We start from the raw sequence: 23,638 nt of genomic DNA on the forward strand, positions 1-23,638 counted from the left end.
CATCTGCTTTGCAAACAAATGTTGCTGTTGGTTCCACAAAGAAATGCTGTTTGGTTTGGTCAGTCGGGCAATGCAATCTGTGAAGTGTGGCTGCAACACTGAGCTGTTGGATGTGAGCTGCCAGCAGAGCCTCTTTGTACCTCTGTGCCCCCCTCTGATCCTTTTGTCCCCAGCCCAGCTACCCATAAGTCTTTGGAAGAGAGGCTGCTGAGCTGCACACTGGGGCAGTGCCTCTCAGCATTACGTGTGAGAATCCATCAGTGAAGGGAATGGCAATCTGCATTCCCCTGCTGGAATAAGCAATGGGTACTTACAGCAGGGACTCTTATTGCATTGGTTTCCTGCCCATGGTCACAGATTAACCAAAGAACTCTGGTCTGGTATTTATATACAAGGAAAACAAATACTTAAAGATCCTATATGCACCTTACCACCACTAAATGAATTCCTACCTTCCTCTACCTTATTACCTTAGAGAACTTAACGGTGACATTTACTAAGCAGATAGTCATCAATGGAGAAAAGCGTGGTGCTGGTTTACAGCTGTCTAATTCTTTGAAGAGTTCCTGTTCTGATCAATGATTCACTGACTTCCACGTAAGGAAAATCAGACCCTTAATCAGCAAGGAAGTGTAGTGTCAGTTACAACCTGCAAGGCCCCAACCGTCAAAAGCATGTAAATGATCAAAAAGCAGTTTCTAGATTTAGCTGCCCCACTTTATAAATAATTAATAACTAGTTGGTGGATGATTTAATCTTAAAATATTTTATTAAGCACTGATAATAATGCAGAAATCCATGTAATAAAACAATTTTAGAGAAAAAGCTAAGTTGAACTGAGTTGCTATAAATATTGCACTTAGAATTCTTATTTTACGTAGAAAACTCCTTAAAAAATTGGACAGCTATAAATTAACATCTTCTAAGTAACTGGAATTTGTATGTTTGAGATCAGACGGCTGTGCTGCAAACCTTCGGCTTTCAGCCTTAGGAGGGTCTGTTCTCACCTTGTACATGGAATGGATTTCACTTTGTGCCAGCTGTGCTTATGTGGACAGGAGGGAAGGAAGGGTCAGCGTGGTCATACTGTTGGCAGTCACGTGTATTTCCATGACTTATGCTAAGTTAAAATGATTTTTCAAGACAGATGATAGAGCACAGCTGCAGAGTTCAATTTTGACATGTTTTGTTTTTCAAGGTATTTAGGATCTTTGAGTTCTTAGTCTTAAAACTCATGACAAAGCTGTTGGGATAGACTTTGCCTCTACCATCTTCTTCTACCTGGCCCATGATGATGTAGTTTAAACCTAGAAAGGAGAGAATGAGATTACAAGACAGAAATCTGGGACATCATTTTGTAAGTACAGTTGTTGACCTGTGGTTTCTGTTCATTTCACTGTTTGTTACCAATGCCTTCCAACATTTCTTCCTTCCTACCTGCAACATTTACTCCCTTACCCATCTTTCTCATGCTTGTTACAACACAAACTAGAGTTATGTAAAAATCAAGCAGATGCACAGCTAAGTGTGTACTACATCATTAAATATATAGGGGATACTCTTTAAACATGGACTGTCAATTTTGAGAGCCACTGCAAGTGCCCATCAACACTGGATAACCTAACCACTGTCACCCAGGGTGGAATATATCTCATTAATTTTGAATATTTTCACATTTGCTCAGCTTGTAGGTTAATGCCCTTAAGCAGTAATGCTCTTAAAGCCTCTCATTCCCTTTCCCTCCTCAGAAATGTAAACATTTTCTAGACACATACAGAAGCATTCAGGCAAGGTGGACTTAATGAGTGGTAAGACCTGGCTTTGGACAGTTCAATTGGATCTGTGTATTTTTATGCCTTAGAAGGGTTGGAGATTTGCAAGGTTTTTGGTTGGAAGGAATGGTATCAGAGGGATATAAACAGAAAAGTTCAGATATTGTGTAATGGCTCTTAAATAATTCATTGAGATTTAGGATGAGAAACAGAAGTGGATTGGAGCCAGAAGTCTGCCTAAAAGGAGACAGTTTCACACAGGGAGACATTATTATGTCTCCCTGTATATAGTTTTCAGATAACTGAAGGCAAAAGCAAATTTCTGATCATGATTTTTCACTTTGTTACTGCCCACTTTGAGTTAATATGCTCAAGCACTGGTAGTATCTGGAATGATATCAGGGTTTTTTGGATGCTTATTAAATTACTTTGACTGTTTCCTGCTATGACTCTGTTTATGTTCTTCTGTTCTACCTGTTTACTTATGAGGCAAAGCTAAAAACAGTTCTATTTTTTACTTAGCTACTTCAACAAAAAATGCTCTCAGTATTTCTTTTAACACCTTTACCACAATTAACTGGAATTTATGTTGGTTGATCTCTGTATATTATTTAAGGTAGCTTTTAGCAGTACTGGCTGTTTGCAGATACAAAGTGGGCTTAATGCTATGAGTATTTCTGTAAAGCTATAAATACATTCAGGAGATACACAACAGTGGAACTTGATTCTGCCATTTCCTGTGAGATACTGCTCTTCCAGGTTTAGCAGGCTGTTGTCTTTCCCTTATAAACAGCTGTGTATAAAAACTAGCTCCAAAATGCATAAATGTAAACACAAAATCTATCTCAGCTTCATCTGAGAAATGGAGCTGAAAATCAGATTTTATCTTGCATCACATGGGTTTTAAAGAAAAAAGTTTTTCAAAATCCTGTGATCTATGTGAGCCTTATCCTTTTCCAGTAAAACAGAAAAATGCAATAAACCCTGGATTACTGGTTATTTTAAATTTATTTTAATACTAACTGCTGATTATAGAAAAAAAACATGGTAATTTATTTGATTTTTGTGGGCATATTTCTAATAGTAGTTTTTCTAACTGTTATCTTTTATAAACACCAAAGCAGTTATTGCTGTGTACTTACCTCTCCTGATGAGAGGACACTGCTTACACACAACAAGAATCTTGGCACTCATATTCTTTCCAGCTTGTTGGATTGCTAAATTTCCATCCTTATATACATTAATGATGGATATTGTTGCATGCAGACTGCCAGCCCGTGTTACTGTTGTGATTACAGTTCCAGTTATTACTAGAAGAAAAGACATTTGATATATTTGGTACATTTTAATTATTTTTAGACAAAAATTTTGAGGCATCATAAAAACATATTAAGTATATTAGTGCCTAATAAGGAAACAAACAGTACTGGGAACACTTACTAAAAATATGAGCATCACTGCTAATAACTAACTCACTACTGTCAAATTTTGGTGGCACCCGATATGAAACTGTTCTACAATGTGTCAGTCTCATGCAAGCCCAGCTCTCTGATTTCAGTTAAACTGTACAATTTGATACCACTTTTCATGAGTCATTTTCAAATTGGGGAGAAGTTGAATTGAAACTCTTCTAGCCAAAATCAGAATTCCCAGCTCTCTGACACTCCCAGATGAGTAGCAGGGAATAGTTAATGCCCTAAGAACTAGATTTTGATCTGCCTGAGGCCTAATACAAACTTACTTATTTCAGGTGAATGAAGTTACAGATTTCTAGTTACCATCACATCTCCCAAAGACCTCTCAGTATGAAAATCACGACACTTTCTTTTCCCTAGATGTGCAGTGCCTGTTTCAGAATATCTCCAAGAATGTACTGAGTGAAACACAGATACTAATGTCAGATACATAGATAAGTTGATGTAAAAATATTAGCCTATATATTAATGGAAACCCAGAACTACATCTGGGAAAATTTTCTTGAGTCTAAAAACGCAGTAGAGAATGAATAATTAAAAAGAAACTTTGCTTCCTTACCAAAGTTGCTAGAACAATAATTGCTTTCCAGAGTCCCACTCCTTTTACACTTCTGTTGGCACAGGGCAGCTGTAGGTTTCGCAGCTTTTTGAAGGGAAAAAAGTAAATTAAAATTGAAATGAAGCATTTGATACAAATGAAAAGCACCGTGCTCAAAAAAAGACAAGAAGAAAGAGGAATAATCCTGATGTATGCATGAGCTAGGCCTGGCATTTCAGGGATGAGCACCACAGTAACAATATTCCTTTTCTCTGCTGTCACCTCCAGTCAATCTTTTCAGGTGTCTCAGCTGTGTCTGTTCTAGCAGCCTGAGAAATTGGGATGTTACTCAAGATGTGTGTGGAACCTGAAGCCTGTCACTGCTGTTGCCATACAGCCCTAGAACACCAGGAGTACCCCAACAGGATGTTATAGCAACACTTCTCTGGGGGGAAGGTGGCCTTTTATTGGAAATTACTGCACTAGGATAAAAGGGATCAGAGTTCAAATTCCTGACCTTTTTTTCCCAAATTTTTCACACAGCTTCATGTCAGGTAGTGTTGCATAGTTTTTCTTCATGACATTTTGAAACAAGATGTTTGAAATATGGATTTAACATTAGGGATTGACATTTCATTTCTGAAATTGAATGCTTTGTTTATAAACAACTGAATACACTTGGCATCTTTTTCCTACTTGGGTAGATGTTCATAGTTTCTGTGCATCAATCCAGGTAACATGGTGGGATGCACAGTACTTTAAGGTTTTTATGTCCTTTCAGATTTGTTTGGAATTAGTCAGTGAGATAGGTATTGGAAACATGGAGGTGACACTGACAGATTTTAAAAACACAAATCCCTACATAACCTTAATTTCCAAGAAAAACTAAATTAGTTATGACAAGTATCTTTGCAGTTTTTTACTTCAGAATGGAGCATTTTACAAAAGTTTTATTCAGCCAACATTTTTTGAAAAATAACTTTTGACTAACTTTCAATCATTATTTTATACTTTTGTTCTTGTACTTCTTTTTAATTGAATAATTTTCCAAGTTTCTAAGAATGAACTAAATGATATTAAAATTACCTTGCCTTTACTGCAATGGCCATGGTTGTTAGAAGATCTGCACTGCTCATTGTTTTGCCTTTCTAATCCAAAGTTTAAAGGTTAGGCTTCATAGTTTTTTATGTATTTTGGGCTGGTTTGTTCCTTGCTTTCTCCAGTCTTCTTGGTATTTGAGTCTTTAGAAAGTTAAATGCCTCCCACAAGGAAAAGTGTTTTAAAGAACAAGTTACTATGTCAATGGTACAGGGCTGGCAAGTGCTTCCTATCTCAACGATACACACAGCACACCAAAAATCTAGAATTTAATGTTTCTTGAGTCCTTCAAGTTAGTCCATAGTAGGAGGTTAGAAAATCCAGCAGGTAGATGAGTCCCAGGTGCGTGCCAACATGGTAGCTGCCAAAATTTTACTGAGGTGCTCTGATTTTTCTAAATTTAAAACTAGGATTATGCAAATAAAAACAGTCTTGTTTGGATCTTTTAGGGCACTTTTTTCTTTTTTTTTTTTTTTTTTCAGTTTAATAAATTTTGGTTGGTGACCAAGTTTGCTATGACTTGTCAGCAGAGGCTGTCTATTTTTTCTAAGGCACTTTAGCAAAACAAACTGGAGAAGAACTGAAACAAAAGTTTAGTTGCCTACAACTTTACATGTAGGCACACTGACAGAAAAATGCATGGCTTTATCCAATGAAATAAGGAAGTCAAATACCTCACCACAGGTATTGGATTAATCTTCATTACTTTTACAAATTTATTTATAGTATTGATTTATTTCTGCAAGTACTAATTGTATGTTACATAAAGACTGATTAATTCTTGAAAGAGCCTACTAAAGTTTAATATTTTATTCATGCCTGGAGTTCTGTGCAAGTTTAAACAGATCTGATTTGCAAGATAATAAGATGAGTCTCTTTGAACTGGACGCTTCTGAATACAAATGGTTACTCAGAAATGTAACTGAACTGTAGAGGTTTGGTTTGCTGTGGTTTGTTTTGAACATCAGAAATGCCTACACTGTGCAAAATGGATCACACCTTGAAAGGACTTATTTCTGTCTGCCTGACAAATCTTTTGAACACTTTGCCTCTGTTGTCCTCTCTCAGATGAAGCTGCATGTTTTTGTTTTCTAACACTGATGCTGTCATGAAAATTGATTTGGAGTAAACTGGTAAATTTCACCTCTCTTGCCTGTGGAAAACCCTGAACAGGATACTGACAGCCTGGGTTACTTGAGACCAAGTGTTTCAACCAACAAGGTCGTTAACAAGTGCTTTAGAGTGAAGAAGAGCTGAACTATTTATTGTTAGAGTCACATCAGAATGATTTACAGGCCACTATGGTTTCATTTTTTTCATGTTTATTGTCATCTATTTTGAATACCTTCATTAGCAGGATTAAAGCACTGCAGCTTCTTGGTTTCCTGTCAACAAGCCATTGCTGCCCTGATTTGTGAGGTGTTTTAAGTACAAATCAGGTTCTGTCTTGCAAAAACATCATAAATAATTTGGTTTTCTGCTATAATTGTATCTGAAATGCCTCACATCCAGGTTATAGAAATTCTAAGAATTTATCCCTTCAATATCTCAGTAATGAGGTATTTTTGGCAACACCTTCAGAGAAATCCAGCTCTTTCATATATGCTGTCTAGTCTTAAATACAAAAGGAGACTTAGTTTTAGTGAGCCATATTTCTCTGTAAGTTCCAATCACTAAATACTTTCAAATAAAAATTCTTCTAAGAGAGTGTCATATTGACAGGGTCTTGACAGAACCTGAAAAAGAAAAACTGGTTTCCATACCAATTTTGCTTGATCTTAAAAGCTATATGAAGAAAAACACAGTAAGATTTTTACATATCAAGTTGTATAGAAGAAAGAGTTCATTTAAATAAAACTATTTCCCAAAATATTCAGAAATTTTTATTGAACAGAAATGAGCTTCTCCATTCTTCTATGGAATGTGCTAGTTAACTGTCCAAAATGGAGAAGAGACAGGAAAATTCTCTCAGGTGGAGTAAGTTACTTTTACACTGAACTGTTGCCTGCATAGATTTCCTTTAATACTGTTAACGATATTCTCCCTTGAGTATATTAATTTTAATTAATTCCTTCAACATTTAAAATACTAACAAACCATAAAACTTCAGTTTTTAATACAATTTCCATTTTGTATTTCTGTAACTCTCTCCTTGTCCTTGAATAATTAATTTTTATAGGAAATGAAATAGAGCCAGTAAGACTTACTTGAGGTAGCAGGGACTGTTGTGGTTGTAGGCAGAGCTGTAGTTGTGGGTAACTTTTTTGGTCTAAATTTATAATGGCCAATAAAACCATCAGCTGTTAAGCTTAAATCAGACAAAAACTGAACAAGCAACTCATTTTTCTCAGACAGAATAGGCCTAAAACAGAAAACCAAAATAAAATATTTCAATTCTTTCACATGTCAAAGCCAAAAAGCATTAATAACATTCTTAAAAAAAAAAAAAAACAACACTCCAGACTAATACTGAAAAATACATGATTCTTTGCTGGCATGTCACACTCTGGTGTTTTGAGGATGAAACTAATTTCCATTAATCACCTAAAACTCTTGATTACTGAAGTTTATGCCAATATGAGTATTGTTCAATTCTTCCCAGTGACTTCATTGCAAACTTCATTTCCATGAAATGGAAGGGGTCACATTAGGAAAGTGGGAAAATACATTGAAGAAATCCTCTTTACACAGGGGAAGTAAGTAAATGGGGTGTTTTAAAATTTGGTTTTGTTTAGTAAAAAAGATATTGCACAATTGGAAGGGCTATGAAAATTCATTTACTACTGGATTCTGCATTTTCTTCAACAAACCCAGCAAAATTAAAATGTTTTGGGTTATTACTTCTGTGGGCTCACTTTTTGTCAATTATTTGATATAGATTACCCAGGATTTCTTTGAAACCCTCAATGAAGTCCTTGAAATAAAAACTTGTCATTGTTTCTCTTTTTTTTGGCAGATTATCAGAAATCAGTTTCCTCTGATGGCTGGGTCTGAACTTAACCAAAAGTAAGGGGCTGATTAACTGGAATTCTCTGGATTTACAGCTGCCATGGTGGTTGCCCAGATTAGACTTTCCTTGCTGCAGTATTGACACAGCCTGTGGACGTAGGAGGGCACTGATTATCAGCTGCCAAGAGCTTTGTTCTGCTTCCTGAACACCAGGACTACAAGGCCAAATCTGAAAGATCTGACCCAGTCTGTGTATCCTGTCTTTTTAAAAAGGGCCAAGAGGAAAATGAGTTAGATAAAGTGAGGAATGAGCCAAGGGGCTAGGAAGCTCAGCTGGATCCTTGTCCTTCAGTATCTACAATCAAAACATACACGTTATGTTAATGTTCAGCTACCATTACTATTGGTGCCACACCAGTACAGTAGCACTGGGATTACTCTGGGGTTGTTACACTGTGGGCTAATGAGGCTTGTGGGACAGCAGAGAACATGGGCTGGAGCCAGGGTTAGTCATGGAGAGAGAGAGAAAATAGAGAAAACCTAGAGAGAGACAAGATACTAAGCAATTTCTACATGTTCAGTTGGAGGTACAAAACACTGCATTTAATTTAAATCTTTCAGAAGCCTTGGACAGAACTGTTAGCAAAATGACACACAGTGGTAGTGAAGTTCCCAGCTAAAGGAAGTTACTTACGCTGGTGGACTGTCTCCACAGTACTTCCCAATTCTTTTAGCATCATTGATTTCCCCACCATTAAACACTGCAACATAGTCATATCTGCAGTAGTTGTCTCTTTCCACATCAAACTTCTCAAACTTTAACTCTATTAGCTAAAGGGAAAATGGAAATAAGTCATTTAGGTTTTGACATGCAGAATTTATTAATACTTCTTGTAGTAAGTGACATCTTCATATGAAGTGCTATTTAATTTTTCTTTCAATAAAGGAAAATTCCTTAATCCACTTAATTGTAAAGTATTTTAGTCCAACTAATAGTTCAGCATATGACTCTAATATTCAGTAAAATATTTTCTTCTAAAATGTATGCAAGTAACTTCTGATAAAGTTATTTTTATGAGTGAATGTTAGTAGGTGTTAGGTGTTACAATGCTCTTAAAATAACTACAGCAAGTGGAAGCAACAGAAAAGGAGCTTTTAATGTCACTGCATCTTTCAAGATACACTAAAGAAAAAGCAAAGGCAAAGTTGATACGAGGCATTCATTAACAGCAGGGCTTAAATCACTATGGTTGCCAATGCTGTCTATACTTGATGCAGATTTAAAAACATTAGAAATTAAAACGTTGATAGAAAGAAAATTAGCAAATAGTAAAACTAAACCCAAGAGAAAGTAAGTACTGAAAGGAATAGTGTTTCCATGTCAGATTTCCATAATTGTTGAGGCTTTACAAGTCATAAATGTGAACTAGTATCATACTGGTATTTCCAGTACTAATGCTATTATCTCCAATGACTTTTATTTATGGAATTTTCTACTTAAGGAAAAAAAAACCCAACAATGTACAAGAAAACAGAAATGGAATCTACTACTCTGAAATGAAGTCCTGCAGAATCACTCTGTCAGTCATGTGTGGCAAGGAAGGGAAACACAACCTAACTGCTGCATGAAAATAGAGGTAATATATGCATTTAGGTTGCTTCTTAGATGAAGCACAGCAATATTTAAATCACCTTCCCATAAATAGCACAAAGAAGGCTTGAATGACAAGACTGATTTATGCTGATTGTAGATCAACCTTTATAAAGATCTGACTCAAACAAAGATGGTATTAAACCTTCTAAGATTGTACAAAGAAAAAGAAGTAATTTGTACATGGCACGTACTTTATTTGACATAGCAAAAGTTATCTTGCTCTACATTTATAGTAATGATAGCCTGTTATCACCTGATGTCTTAGTTTTGCTTGGATATAGTTTTGCACTATTAAGATATTTAAGGCATAATTTTGTTAATTTTGTTTCCCATTAAGTATGAGTAACCTTGGGGGACTTGATTTCAGAGATGACTAATAGGCTTGTTTCAAAACCCTCAGTATCATGATGAAAAAATGCACTTTAAATGGAATACCCATCTGAATAACATGCTTGTGATCAAAAAAGATGGTATAGAAAGAGTAATGCAACTGGGAATAGAAATGCTAAATTTCCCATAGCAGGCAAACAGCAGGCCATAATATCTACTTCACTATTGTTCAATAAGTGCACTTTCACTGATAAGTATTTCATGATAGAATAGAAGCTCTTCATGATCAGGAGAAGCTCCTTCATCTTCTGTAATAAATTAAGTAATTATTGGTTTGTATTTGAAGCAACAAAACAAGAGTGCCTTGTTATATTGATCACATGCTTATGAAAGGGAAATAGAGACAACACCACCTTAATTCTGGCAAATGGAAGACTGGGGAGCTTTTTCTGTGCACTTGAAAAGAGATGCTTATTCACTACTTAATGCAAAATGGCACTGTTAAAATTCTGCCTTTTTTCCATGCAAAAAACCACTGTTGCAGTACATGACTAATATATATTTGGGAACAGGTAGATCTGTGGAATAGAATCATCAAAAGGCACAGAATATAATGCCCTTATTTTTATGCTGATATAGCCTTTCTCAAATCTTCTCTGTGAGCTTAGGAAAAGTTCTTAGGCTTATCTAGAGACATTTGGAAAGAACCAAAGTAATCTGCAGTTTACAGATAAGGATTTAAAAATCACTGCCTATCTATAGGATTGTTAAATGGCCTGTATCTAGCAAACAAGGAACGTGCTTTAAAAAGGGATACAGGAAAGACTAAGCTGACACACTGCTTCAGTTCAAGGGAGGAGCTGTCTTGGTAAATGCAAAAGTAGGAAAGATCAGAAGAATATATTTATCTGGGGCAGCTTTTTTTATTTCAAGGATTAGTCATGAGCGGGAGATGAAGAGGAAAGTCATCTTTATATGTAAATGAATTTTAAAAGCTGAACGTGGCAAGAAAAGTAACCTACCAAACATGCTTGTCAACCAAAACATTCAATCACTGTAGACCTCCTGCTAAGATACAGAGCAGATGGCTCAGCAGCAACCAGAAAATGTGCAGCTAGGATTGTGATTCGCCCTACAGTGTGGGGATCACACTTGTGTTTGCCATGCATGGCACAAGAGCCCTCTCAGTCTGCAGTCACATCTCCTCAGATCCTAATGAAGTGGTAACATATGCTCTCATGGCATCTGGCTAATTAAGCAAGCATGGTATGTGATGGAGCCTTCAAAATATGAAATAGAATAAACTGCTTTTATTCAATTCAATCAGCTCTACCTGGGTACCTCAGTAGTAAACTGCAGCAACACCAAAAATGCTCAAACATTGTTAGACTTAAATGCAGCATTGGTCATCATCACGTTCGGTGCTGAGATAATCACATGCCCTGACTTCATTTGCATGGTATTTTTTGAATTAAGAAAATAATCTTTAAACCCTCTTTGGCTCAAAACCCTCAGCAGTCACAGATGCTTTAATGGGTTTCATTTCAGGGGGTGTACCAGTGCGTGGCCCTGCTGAGGAAGCACAGGAGCCACTTGGGCGATGGGGGAGCAGAAGGCAGGACAGCCAGAGCCCGGCCGTGCCCGTGCCCGCCGTGCCGGCCGGGTGCCATCGCACTGTCCCGGGCCAGCGTGGGTCCCTGCAGGCGCTGGAAGCTGAGCTGTGCCAGCAGGGCCTTACCTGGTTCTTCGGGGCCACGATGTGCCAGGAACAGGTGACTCCCGCGGGGTAGTCCCGCTCTGGCCAGTTGGGTGTGTGGAAGGAGCCCGAGGGCTTCTCCAGCCGTCCCCCGCAGTACTGGTCCCCTGCAAAGCAGCGCAGCGCGGGCCTGAGCACCGCTGAGGGCGGCAGCCGTGCTGAGGAGGCACACGGCCGAGCCCTCCGCCCTAGCTGGGGGCACCTCTGGGAAAACACAGCTAATAAACGGCAGCAAAACAGAGAGAGAGAAGCATTCCTGCAAACACTGGAGGAGGAGGAGGGGGAGAAGCCGCAGGTACTGGAGGAGCCATCCCCGCAGCCCATGGGCAGCGATGGTGGGGGCGACAGACACTCCCAAAAGAGCTGCAGCCTGTGGAGCGTTCTTGATGGAGAGGAGTCTTTTTCATCTGTATCTCCTGCCCTCAGTTCCAAATTAAAAACTCCATCAGGTGTGTAATCCTTATCTACAATATTATTATGAACCTTCTCGTTAAATTAACTATATCTGGGCACAGTTATTTACTGTATCGTTCAATACAAGTTTACAGCTGGTAGGCCTGATAAATTATCACCTGCACTGCCTCTGCCCAACAACCTGTCTAGTCTGGTATCATACCAATAGCAAAAGGCTTAAAAAAGAGTCACTAACTAGGGCAATACTACCTCCCTGTGACCTCCCAGCCTCTCACTGTTCATACTCTTCCCAAGTACAAGGCAACGCCTTTATGTTTAGTAATACCTGATGAATTTTGCTTTAATATGTTTTTGTAAGTGGTTTTAAACCAGGACAGAAACAGACAATCCACAATGTCCCGTGGTACAGTGTTCTACTGCTTCACAGGCCACAGAGAAAAATCACCCTCTCCTTTCCTCTGAGGCCACTTGCTCATCTGGTTTTTATATTGAAAGAGATGGACTGAGGTCCCCAGTCACTTGCTCCCCACCAGTCATGACTTCAAAGCCCCCTCCTACAGTCCTTTTGACTTTCTCTTTTCCAGCATGAAGAAGTTCATGCTGTGCAGTTGATCTTTGTGTATGTGATGCTCTTTTAACTCTATCATACTTGTTGTCTCTGATTCCTTCCGATAATTTGATCATATTCAGTTCTGAGATGGGAACACCAGAAAGGCACACTTTATTCAAGATGTACATGCATTATGGATTTATAATGGCGTGGGTTTTGTTGCTGTTGTTTGGTCTTTATTTTCTTTCTAAAAATTATTAAGTTTATGTTTCTTTCTTGATACCTATTAAGCACTGAATTAATACTCAACTACTGTTTTCATAAATTATCTACTTAAAAACCTAAGATCTCTCTTCCAAAACAGTAAGAGTCAATTCAGAACCTGCTGTACTGTACACAAAGTTAGGGTGTCTTCCCCTTATATGCAACATTTACCTATATTGAATTTCATTTGCCCTTTTAATGGCTAGTTATTACCACTTTACTACTAGGTACAGTTCTTCCACTACTCTTAGACTTGTCAGCCTTTCTCCTTACTACTTGCTGAACTAAGATGTCTAAACAGTACACTTTGCTATTTGCTAGGAAAGGTAATTAATAAACATGTTGAATAGCACACTCCTTAATATCTCTGGCACCACATCTTTTAAAGCATTAATGTGGCTCTGGATAGAAGAGAGTTATATTTGTCTTCAGCACATATATAATGGTTAATTACCTCTTTCGTGTGGTTCTGCTGCAGAAAACTTTGCAATGAATCCGCTCCCAGCAGTATTAGCATCTGAAGTCATCTGCACCAACATTTTATTGCTGCTGGACACCAGGGCCCCTGGTTTCACAGTGCCACAGAACCTGCCGATGCGCTGGCCATTGGCGTGGCCGCTGTAGATATCCACAAAGTCATAGCGGCACAGATTGTCGCTCTCCAGGTCCAAATACCGGAAAGAAAGCACCACCACTTTTCCCTCTGGGACCTGCAGAGAGAGGGAAGGAGGGAGACATGCATCTGGAAGGGTGACCACATATCTATCAAATCCCACTGTTTGCATTACTGTTTTCATACCCTTCACCTCCTGTCAGATGAGCTTTTTGTCAACTGTATTCCAGGCACAGCAGTTTTTAAAGTAACTTGGACCAATCCTTAATGCAAGGCTCTGGCCATCTCTTGCCATTATCTTATTTCTGATCCAGAACATCTGCTAGTCAGGCTCATGCAGTTAATTATAAACCAGTTCAACTTGGTGTGTTTCTCTTATTTTCTGCTGAAAGTGTAGAATCAGCCATGCAGCTCCCTGTTACCAAGCAAAGTGAGGAGGATGACATGAATATGAAAAAAATATGGAACAAATAATTTACCATCTTAAACAAATGAAGTGGCCTCTCTCTCTGATTTTTGTTACCAAGTTTCATAGTTTGAAGGAGGTTTTTTAATTTACTGACATGCATCTTACATTTATAAATAAAATTGGAAACTTTATGGCTAACATTGTACAACCCTAATATTTACTTAGTGGAGTGGCTGCAGTGAAATAATTATATTTGGAACGACAATGTAAAACTATAAACAGAGAATTCAAAAGAACCACTAGTGGGTATCCTCAATATAGAAGAGAGTTTTGTTTTCTAAAACATCTGAGGAAACATAAGACAGGGCAAATCTTGTTAAATGTCTGCATCTGTGGACACTGCAAAAGAGACAAGAGTACAGAGAAGGGTGCAAATTAAGACAACATAATCCTTTACAAGGAGGAGAACATTTCCTGGAATATAGTTACAAGCTTTTAAGAGAAAAATCAGCATACTGAGAAGTGAAAACTATTCTATAAAAGCACTTAATGCTGTGCAACAGAACTGAAGAAGGGAAACAGTATTTTAAAGTATAGAGAGACCCTAGACAGGCAAGTGTAATTATCTGCATTCAATCCATATCATGGTAGAGTGGTTAGCTATTAAAATAATTGCAGCTGTTCTGCTTTACTGAGACACTACTATAATTTTCTGCTTTAAACATACACTTAATATATCTGCATTAAGTTCATATTTAAGCCATGTTATTTAAGAGTTCATGACTTTTTTTCATTCCTTAACAGTGACTAATTTTAAAACACTGGTTTGAAATAAACTAAAACTAAACTGTTCCTATATGAAATTGTCAAACTGTTTTAACGTTGAGTCTCAACAGTTAAAAATTGCTTGTCAAGTATAGATGGAAGTGCTATAAATGGAAGTGACTGCTTTAACCAACAGAAGATACTGATAGAGGCAGCAGCTCTAGATGTACTGAAAAACGTGCTGTAGGTGTGTTCAGGTTACTCTCTCATGTGGCTGCTTTTATGTCCAGTGCTGATACTGATCCTGCAGCAGGACAGACTTCTGCTTGAGCTGTTCTCAGCTGCCCAGGGTCCATGTGCACCCTTCCTGACCAGCTCCACTGCAGTTCCTGCTGCTGGTTTCAGAGAATTTTCTTTTAAGTTCAAAGGTCTCTCAAAAATGCATTCAGGGCCCCTGTGCTGATACACATCACTGCTACTACTACAAAACCACCATTAGCATAATCTTGAATTTATTGCTTGAATCACTGCTCTCATATCTAAATCTCTCACTGCATTCACTTGTCTTCTGGTCTGAATCACTAAGGAGCATTAAGGTTTGGTCATTTTAACATAAAATGAGCTAAAATGAATTTGGTATTCCTGCCAGAAGATCTGAATATTATTTACAGTTGTACTACAAAAGTCTGTGTGACTGGACAAGTCGATTCAGAAATGCTGACAGTAAAATGAGTTAGATAAAGTCAAATTTAGGCAGTTAGATGACAGAAGCCTTTTTTCCAGAAGTATGTATGTAAAATTGCATATGCTCTTTTGGGGTGGAACAATCATCTTCCTAAGTTTGTACAGCTGGTATGACAGGATGCAAATGGGGCGACCTTTAAAGGTTATCATGTTTTAAAATAAACTATCATGCCTACAGTTAAGTTTGTCCAACATATTCCACAACAGCGTCTTGCAGCTTTGGCTAAAACTTGCCCATCTTTAAGACATTTCCCCTTTTCCTTCCCCTGTTTTTGAAAGCTGAGCAGAAGTTGCTCTAGCATATTAGATTAAACAGTTTTATCAATGCTTATGAGATTTGTCCCTATTTTCTCAGCCTGAAGTGCTTCTTTGAATATACCTTCTCTCTCCCAGAGTTCGAAGAAGGAAGTGGAAATGTGAGAGGTGGCTGGTTCTGGGGTACAAAAAGGTCATTTTGCTGTCCTTGTAGAATTGCACTCAGATTTAGCCAAGTGGTTAGCACTCAGTAATGCTGATGGTGCTCACTGACAGCTTTGTTCCAGGAGTGCACTGACCCAGCACTGCTCTACTCACACCAGCCCCAAGGCACTCACTCTTCCCCTGGGCCTGCTACTCTCTTGCCACCCCACAGGGACAGAGGGAAACAGGACTTGGGACAGACCCCTGCTCAGGAGGGAGAGGATGCTGGCAAAGCTGCCAAACCCTAACTGCAGTCAGCTATTCACTCAAGTCTTAGGTTTTCTGGTTCATTATATCAGTCATTCTATGCAGTGTTCTGCTTCCTTCTCTCTCCACCACTGGCTATGCTATGCTGTACTACATTATACTATACTATACTTTCTAAATTTATTTAATTGTAGCTTTTAATCTCTGCTTCTGTCAGCTTAATCTATGTGAACTTGGTCAAGACTGTTCCCCACAGATGTACTGACTTCTGTTTCATGACAGTCTGTAAAAAAATGTGTAGGAAAAACTCCGCCACATGGTCATGAACGTTGAACGTGGAGCCTGCTGCAGGTTTTAGTTGTCAGAATAATCTTTGCTCATGTTTAGCTGAATTTGGAGAGGTAAGTCATTTAAAGAAATATGGCAGGCCCTTAATTACAGTCACTACTTACTGCTATTACTTTTATTTTTAAAATATACTTGCTTATTAAAATATTTGTCATTCACAAAAATAACAAATTTGTTCCAGTATGTTAAATCAGTTAAAACTTTGTGGTCTGAGTAGATGACAATGAAGTACAGAGGATGGTGGTTCCACATTCTGGCAGCAGCTGTTCCAGTTTGCAGTACTCCCAAGAAATCTTGTGCTAAATACAGGCATCTTTGCATAACTGTGCTTTTCTTTGATTTCTACCATTTTGCTTCTTTAAATGTTGAGAACTAATGTGCTAAAATCTTTCAGTGATTGTCCCAGGACATTTAAAATATTGTTCCATGAGAAACACGGGGGAGCAAGCAAAGGCCAGCATGACTCAGTATTGTTTACTTTGAGCCACATCTGAGCCTGATGCAGTAAGATGGGATACCTCAGAGGAAGAACTGGAAGGAATTCAGCTCTTAAAAGAAAAGAAAAAAAAAAAAGAGGGAGTCGTCAAAGGAAGAATGATGTGATGCTTCCTCTGCAGGGTGTGCCTTATTTTTGTTTTATCCATCCAGTTGGTATCTTTAAACAACAGAGGCACTTCATCCTCTGCCTTTCCTTGTCACAAAGAGGGCAACTGACCCATACTCACTCTCTGCTTCCCTTCTTATTTTAACTCTATTAACTTCTTTAGGTTCAAAAATTTTCATGCTGAACTAATGCCTTACTCTATGAAAGGCTAAAGAAATTTTTAGAGGGAGTTTTTGTAGAGCATAATTCCCTAAAATCATCTATGTAGATTACTAACCTCTTCAGAAGGGCATAATTATTCCATGTATACAACACACCTCAAAATAAGGTCTTGAGATTGTTCTTGCTTATCATTCATTGCAGATATTTCATGTTAATCAAAGTTCAGTTACCTTCAAAGTAGTGATGATGTTTTTCTGTTGTTCTGACTGAATACAAAGCCCCCTTCATCAAAATTACATGGTTTAGACTATTTACTTTGAAGGGAGGAAACCCCTTAAATGCCAACTTTCACAAATCTATTTTGCCTAACTTTTAAACATATATTGGGTTGAATATATATTGATATATGTTTAATACAAAAATGCTGATTGTATGCTTTGCTATAGCAGTCCCAGGTAGAGCTGAAAAATACATCAGCTACCTGCAAGCCAAATGTATTATTTCTCTCTTCTGAGAATGAATGTAGAAGTTATTTGGAGTTACATCCTGGGAAGAACCATGATTTCTGCCTAGTTGCTTGTCTATCTCCATCTCCAATTTTAAAAATTTGTATTAGCTTGCTCTTCCTGACAAGGGCACTGGATTCAGTTCATCTTTTTCTTTTCCAGAAATACAACCAATGTGTAAAGACCTGTTTTCTACTGGAAGGGCCGTTTTACAATGACATAGGAAAATGAATGCTTAAAACATAGAAAAAATTATTTTAAATATTCTGCTCCCTCAGGGCAGATTCCCAACTGCCCTGATAAGTAAATTTTTCAAACTTTGCTTATTGTCAGCAAACCTGCTGGAATGCAGCTCCTGAACCTATAAAAACATAACCTTACATAACTCTGACAGTTTTCAGTATTATTGTTGCACATAAAGTTGTTGGAGTTTTATGGGAACTGAGCAGTCTGCCAGAAAAACACGGGACAGCAGTCCAGATTCTTGGACTATGTGACACATTTCTGTGAGGTGATGGCCAAGAAGGATTACAGAGTATTAAAAGTAAGTGTATATGACATATTTCAGATAAAGCTATATACATTACTATAGGAAAGGAAATAGCTGTACAAATGACTTCTTAGCAAAGCCAGTGAAAAGCTGCTGGGTAGTCTGCCAAGGCTGTAATAGAACCACAAGCATGTGCTGAACACTTCTTAGAGCTCTTAGAATAGAGAAGCTGTTTTCTTTAGCCAGCTGAAAAAGACACAGTCTTTTGAAATAACAGAACCATAATTGACTTAGACTCTTCCAGCTTTAACAAACTAATTGAAAAGATTTCAGATGATATCTGAATGCTACATTGCTTTATCTGTATTACCTGTAATATTTTCTAAACCTGTTTTCCTCTAAAGAACGAATTAGCTCTGATTCTGCCTTTCTTTCTGCATTTCTTGTGCAGATGAGGAAATTCTGTAGTTGAGAAAACAAGAGCTTCAAGCTTCTCGTGACCCAGACATAAAGTAAATCAACGTCTTTATCAGTCTTGCAGACTTGTCAGATCCTGCATTAGGAGAGTGTTTTCAGAAAGGTGTTCACAGCCCTTGGCTAAAACGGACAGGCAAATGTCTTAGTCACTTTCTAAGACCAGATGCTAAATGAGGAAGACTAACAGTAACTACAGAGTATTTCTTCATGGCAGTGTAACTGGCTTACTTACTTGGGTGCTATTACAGGCTATTCTGAGCCTCAGCAATATTTGGTGAAAGGATTTTGTTGTATAAATTCAGGCTAACCAGACCCCTGAGTGTACCATTTTGCCACAGTTTGGTAAACCATGGTCTTTTTAAAGAGAGTACAGGCTTAGTCTTGCAGGTTTATTAGTCCTTGCCTTCCCTGCATCCCTCCTGCACACCCAAAAGACACAGAGCATTCTACAGTTGATGGGGGGAAAAGAAATCAGCGTGACTTAGTGAACATTATTTTTAACAAAACAGGCATTAAATGGGCTGAGGGCACAAGCAAGCCTGGACTACTCCAGTTGTGCAGCCCTCCTCTGGCTTTGGGCAAACTACAGGGGACAAGCAGGAGGCAGTCAAATGGCAGCCCAGCAGAACACTGGGAGTCAGGGTGATCATGAAATGACAGAAGCCATCGAGTTCCTTCCATTGTCAAGAAAGCTCAAGTGCAGACACAGCTCTGCTACAGCTCTGTAGAAATGCTTCTCACCGTGCCCAGGCTCACCTGGATGTTGGCATCTTGTTACCAACAGCCACATAAAGTCTGCAATTAAAGCACTCTGTATGGACTTTCTAAGTACAATAATTTGTTCTCTTCTCTCTCTACCCCCCATATATGAAGGGCAGATACATGGTATGATTCAGTATTGCTTCTTTAGTGCTGCCTCCATTTGTTATCTAAGTTTTTTAGTGGTAAAAACTTCATGCTGTTATAAGCAAAATTAGTATCTCCCTCCAGATTCAATTTTGATCTTTTGAACATCTAATACTTAGTTATACTGGTAAACTAATTTTGTATGTTTTTCCTTTTTATTTAAGGCATGTGTGTATGATTCCAAATGCAGTTTGCATCTGCTCTTCAGATTGCAAGGTGGGCCATGCTGATTGCTGTCACCTCAGCCCCTCGACAGCAAGGAATCAAGTTTATGGGCATGCACCATGTTTCACATCCTCTCCTGGATGAGGTCAGACATGGCTCAAAGGTAACCTCTAAGTAGGCCCCAATAATAACAGAACAGAAAGGTGCAGAAAGCAACTCTGCAGCTTCACTGGGATCTCTCAGATAAAATGATTAAAATCACAGCACTCATTTGGTACGAGAGTTGTTTTAAATTGAACATTGTAAACAGATCAATGTCTCCTGCTCTGCGTCAGCATCTCTATAGTAGCAGGAAACAATTATCCTGTGACATCCTATTCTCCTGCCAACACCTAGCCTGTGATGCAGTCTTTCAACTGAACTTGTCTTTAGTGATCCTGTCAACACACAGACTAACTTATTTTTTTATGCCGTCCTATTTTTTCTGTAGGTCCAAATGTCAGAAGAGTTCTTGGTGAACCGTGTCTAAAAAAGAGAGGAAATTTGGTGGGCAGTTTCAGAGGACTTAATTTGTGCAGATGTGAGGAAAAGTAATCATTCACTCACATCCCCTTCTCTGAGTCTGTGAATAAGGACATCTAGAACAGGACTATTTAGTCCTAGTTGTTTCATGGAATCTGTTGTCCATGAATACGATATCTCTGCCCTACAGTCTCATTTCAGCATCAAAATATCAATTGTGCCATACAGTTCCATTTCACATAGTCATTTATAAATGTAACAACACTTCCCTACTGCTGTCATCCTGCTGTATGACAGACTCCAGATGTCCTGGCTGGCAGAACACTGCTAGCAGCACACTTCAAGCAAACCTGCCTGCATTTTTTTGGGTTTGACTTTTTTATACATTGTCTTGCCAAGAAATTTTGCTTTTCATACTCACCACCTCGAATCTTTTCTTTGATAGAACTCACTATTGCTTTCCACAGTGACAGAAGGGGAGATGTTTGCTTGTAAATGGGTTAATTTAAAACAATTAGAGGTGCATCAGGAAAGTCAATGAAAATTTGCTTCTGATATGAGGCAAGGCCAGTTCTGTTTCAGCCACTATTATCATATTACATCAGCCCTAAAAAGCTCCAGATAGTTGAGCTACTTTGAGTTACTGAGTTAATTATTGCACATATGTTACCCCATGTAAAACACAGTTTAACAACAAATAGCTGTTCATTGTCTTCAGCACTGATTTTGTGGTATTAAAAATTCTTACGGTGATTTTCCAAGTACATTTGCTGTTTGGTGGGTACACGCCAGGAAATCCTTCACTCCCAATAAACCCTGACTCTCCAGATACAACTCCTCCACATGTAAACGTAGGCCTGAGAATAATAGAAAAAAAAATCATTTATTCCTTGTATAAGAGGCACAAACTGTCTCAACAGCTTAAACATTTAAAGCCATTGCTAACATGGAATATGTTTAATCCTTTACATAAAATAACTATTGACATAGAATGTGCAATTTAATGTACGAACTTAGGTGTAGAAAAAATTAACTACTTAGGCCTTAATGCTGGCTCGGCACAGACTGTTATCTCTCCCTCCTTTTTTACTTCCTAAGAGTAGTGGTGTGCCAATGTGATGTATCACTGCAAATTGCTACTATAATGGAAGAATAATTATTAAAAAGTCATTAGCAATGACTTTTTATAGTACATATAATAGCAGTTAAACTAGCACTGATATAAAAACTACTTCTCATTCCTTTCTATGGCTTGAATTTATATATTTTAATCAAAGAAGTCTCTGGTACTTTTTTGTACCACAGTAGCACAACCCACCCCGTGCTGAGCCCTGTGGCCCAGCTGTGCTCAGGGCTCAGCTCCAGTGCTGGTGCCGGCTCCGGACACGCCGCACGGACACGCGAGAAACCCAGGAAAACCTGCGTGGAACCACAGCTACTGCTGAGGACACGAGGGTGAGCGAACGCCCCGCCGAGCTTTAGACACCGGGATGCCTCGCCCTATTATACTGTTATGTTAGAGAGGTTACAGACTACCCGGCACCGGGCTGCTCTCGCAGGGTCCCGGGCTCCGTGGGAAATGCTCCTGCCTTGATGCAGTCACGGGCACTGAAACACCCGCGCACCCCGCGGAGGCACGGTGGGAACGCGACTGCGGGGGACGAAGGGAGGGGCGGGGACGCGGGACCTGCGCGGGGACAGAGCAGCGCGGTACCTGTGCGGGGGGGCGGCGGGACGCGCCGCCGCCAGCAGCAGCAGCAGCAGAGGCGGCAGCAGCAGCAGCGGGACGGCGGGCGGCATCTCAGCGCGGCAGCGGCGACTGGGGCAGGGCTGGGGCCGCGGAGCCGCTACTCCGACCGCCGCCTGCTCCTCCTGTGCCTGCCAGGGCCGGGGGAGGAGGCAAAGCCTTCCGCGGCCCTCCGCCCCCAGGGCAGGGGCCCGGGCAGGGCCGCCCTCTCTCCCCGCGAGGGGCGCGGGCGCTGCCCCGGGTGTGCCCGGCCCCGCCCCGGTGCCTCCGGGGGCTGCGGGCTCGGCCCGAGGAACTCCCGGCCCCGCGCACTTTGCGCCCGCGGGTGCTGCCCGGGCGCAGCGCCCCCCGTCCGCCGCCCCGCCCCGAGCCCGCAGCCCCCCGCGACGCCCCGCTGCCGTCCTCAGGTGGCACAGTGCGGCTGTTTGTCCCGGGCATGAATGAACTCAGTGTTACCGGCTGTGCAATCGTCTGCAGCTCCGCCAAAGCCTGAAAAATAGTAATGCTGCTTTGAAATTTCTTCTTTATTTAAATTCTAAAGTAAACTTGAAATGCTTCGTTTTGTTTACCAGTGGGTAATCCTGACCCATTTAGTAGCCTTTTCACTCTGGCTGTGAAGGATACCCTTTAAAAGGCTGTGGCAGAGCATGCAGTGATGAACTCAGTACTTGGGTGTTTTACAGAATTCGGGCCAAAGTTGTTTGACTGAGAAAAGAAATGAAAAATTAAGTCAGTTTCTTATTTTGAACACAGTATTCTTATTGAACATGACATTTGAAAAACACCGTTGTTAGTGCTATTGAACAGTGACATACAGATTATCACATCGATAAGAGAGAATTTATGTTCTGAGTATTGCTTTAAAAATAACCTGTTCCTCTTACTGTTTTTAAGTACTTCTTCCCATATGTCTCTCTTGCAGGAGAAGAAGGTAAGTCTGTGGAAGTGTTCAGGCACAGCCAATTGAACAGACTTGAGGAACTAAACAGAAATTCTCCTGCATATAAAGCAGAATATAAACCTATTCTCTTATTTTTAGTTCATTTATTGAGCACTTAACATTCTTATTCCTGCAAAATACAAAGAAGAGTGGTCTCACTACCAAAACTTCAAAGAGATGCTCTTGATTAGAGAGGATGTTCTGAGGATTAAACAGAAAGTGGAAGCTGCAGTTCAGCAGTCATGATACCTGTACTCTGCTTTCCACGGTGCTGGGTGAAGGAGGCAGTAGACTAAGCTCGATTCATGCTTGCTACATTTCCAGGAGGGATTCTGTGGGAGAGGAGGTGCAGCTGCTATTGGAATGTCCCAGATCTTTGGAGGCAGCCTGCAAGAGGCTGGCAAGTAAGAGGTGCCAGCAGTGTTCCTGTGTGCACAGAGGCACTGGAAGACAAGAAACAGCAGGGGCTGGGGAGTGTGTGGGTTTGGCGAGGCCCAGGATTTTAGGAGTGCAGGTTGCTGTGTTGGCAGCCAGGTGTGAGGGCCTGGCCTGCAGCCCTGAGGAGAGGCTGCCACATCCTGCCAGTGGGACTGGAGGAAGGAGCAGGACACATCTAGGCAAGACTTGGTGGAGAGTTGGGGCAGGGAGTCCAGCTCACAAGAAGGGGGCTGTGGAAACAGAGATCATAACATTGTGAGAACAGAGACTGTGTTTGCAGCTGGATTTTGAACTGATTTTAGGTGACAGAAATGGAAAGTAAGAAAGCTAAAAAGG

At 39.8% G+C, this 23,638-nt stretch overlaps 1 protein-coding gene across 1 annotated transcript; it reads right to left on the minus strand.

Annotated features, from left to right (window-relative positions):
- Nucleotides 1-750: 750 nt before the first annotated feature.
- PCOLCE2 (procollagen C-endopeptidase enhancer 2) lies at nucleotides 751-22,061 on the minus strand. Its single transcript, XM_059855386.1, has 9 exons — nucleotides 21,892-22,061; nucleotides 20,926-21,034; nucleotides 13,255-13,510; nucleotides 11,555-11,679; nucleotides 8,527-8,663; nucleotides 7,091-7,245; nucleotides 3,807-3,890; nucleotides 2,915-3,082; nucleotides 751-1,307 (listed from the first exon to the last, which is right to left on the minus strand). Exons 1-9 carry the CDS (start codon nucleotides 21,975-21,977, stop codon nucleotides 1,171-1,173), a joined length of 1,257 nt encoding a protein of 418 aa, XP_059711369.1. The 5' UTR covers nucleotides 21,978-22,061; the 3' UTR covers nucleotides 751-1,170.
- Between the last annotated feature and the right edge of the window lie 1,577 nt (nucleotides 22,062-23,638).

Source organism: Haemorhous mexicanus, chromosome 10 (assembly GCF_027477595.1).
Source record: "Haemorhous mexicanus isolate bHaeMex1 chromosome 10, bHaeMex1.pri, whole genome shotgun sequence".
NCBI classification, from domain to species: Eukaryota; Metazoa; Chordata; class Aves; order Passeriformes; family Fringillidae; genus Haemorhous; species Haemorhous mexicanus.

Coding starts and splice junctions, on each gene's coding strand:
- PCOLCE2 (XM_059855386.1), bottom strand. CDS start 21,977: ATGCCGCCCGCCGTCCCGCTGCTGCTGCTGCCGCCTCTGCTGCTGCTG. Junction 21,035..21,891: donor CCCGCCGCCCCCCCGCACAG/GTACCGCGCTGC, acceptor TATTATTCTCAG/GCCTACGTTTACATGTGGAG. Junction 8,664..11,554: donor TCGTGGCCCCGAAGAACCAG/GTAAGGCCCTGC, acceptor TTTTCCCTTTAG/CTAATAGAGTTAAAGTTTGA.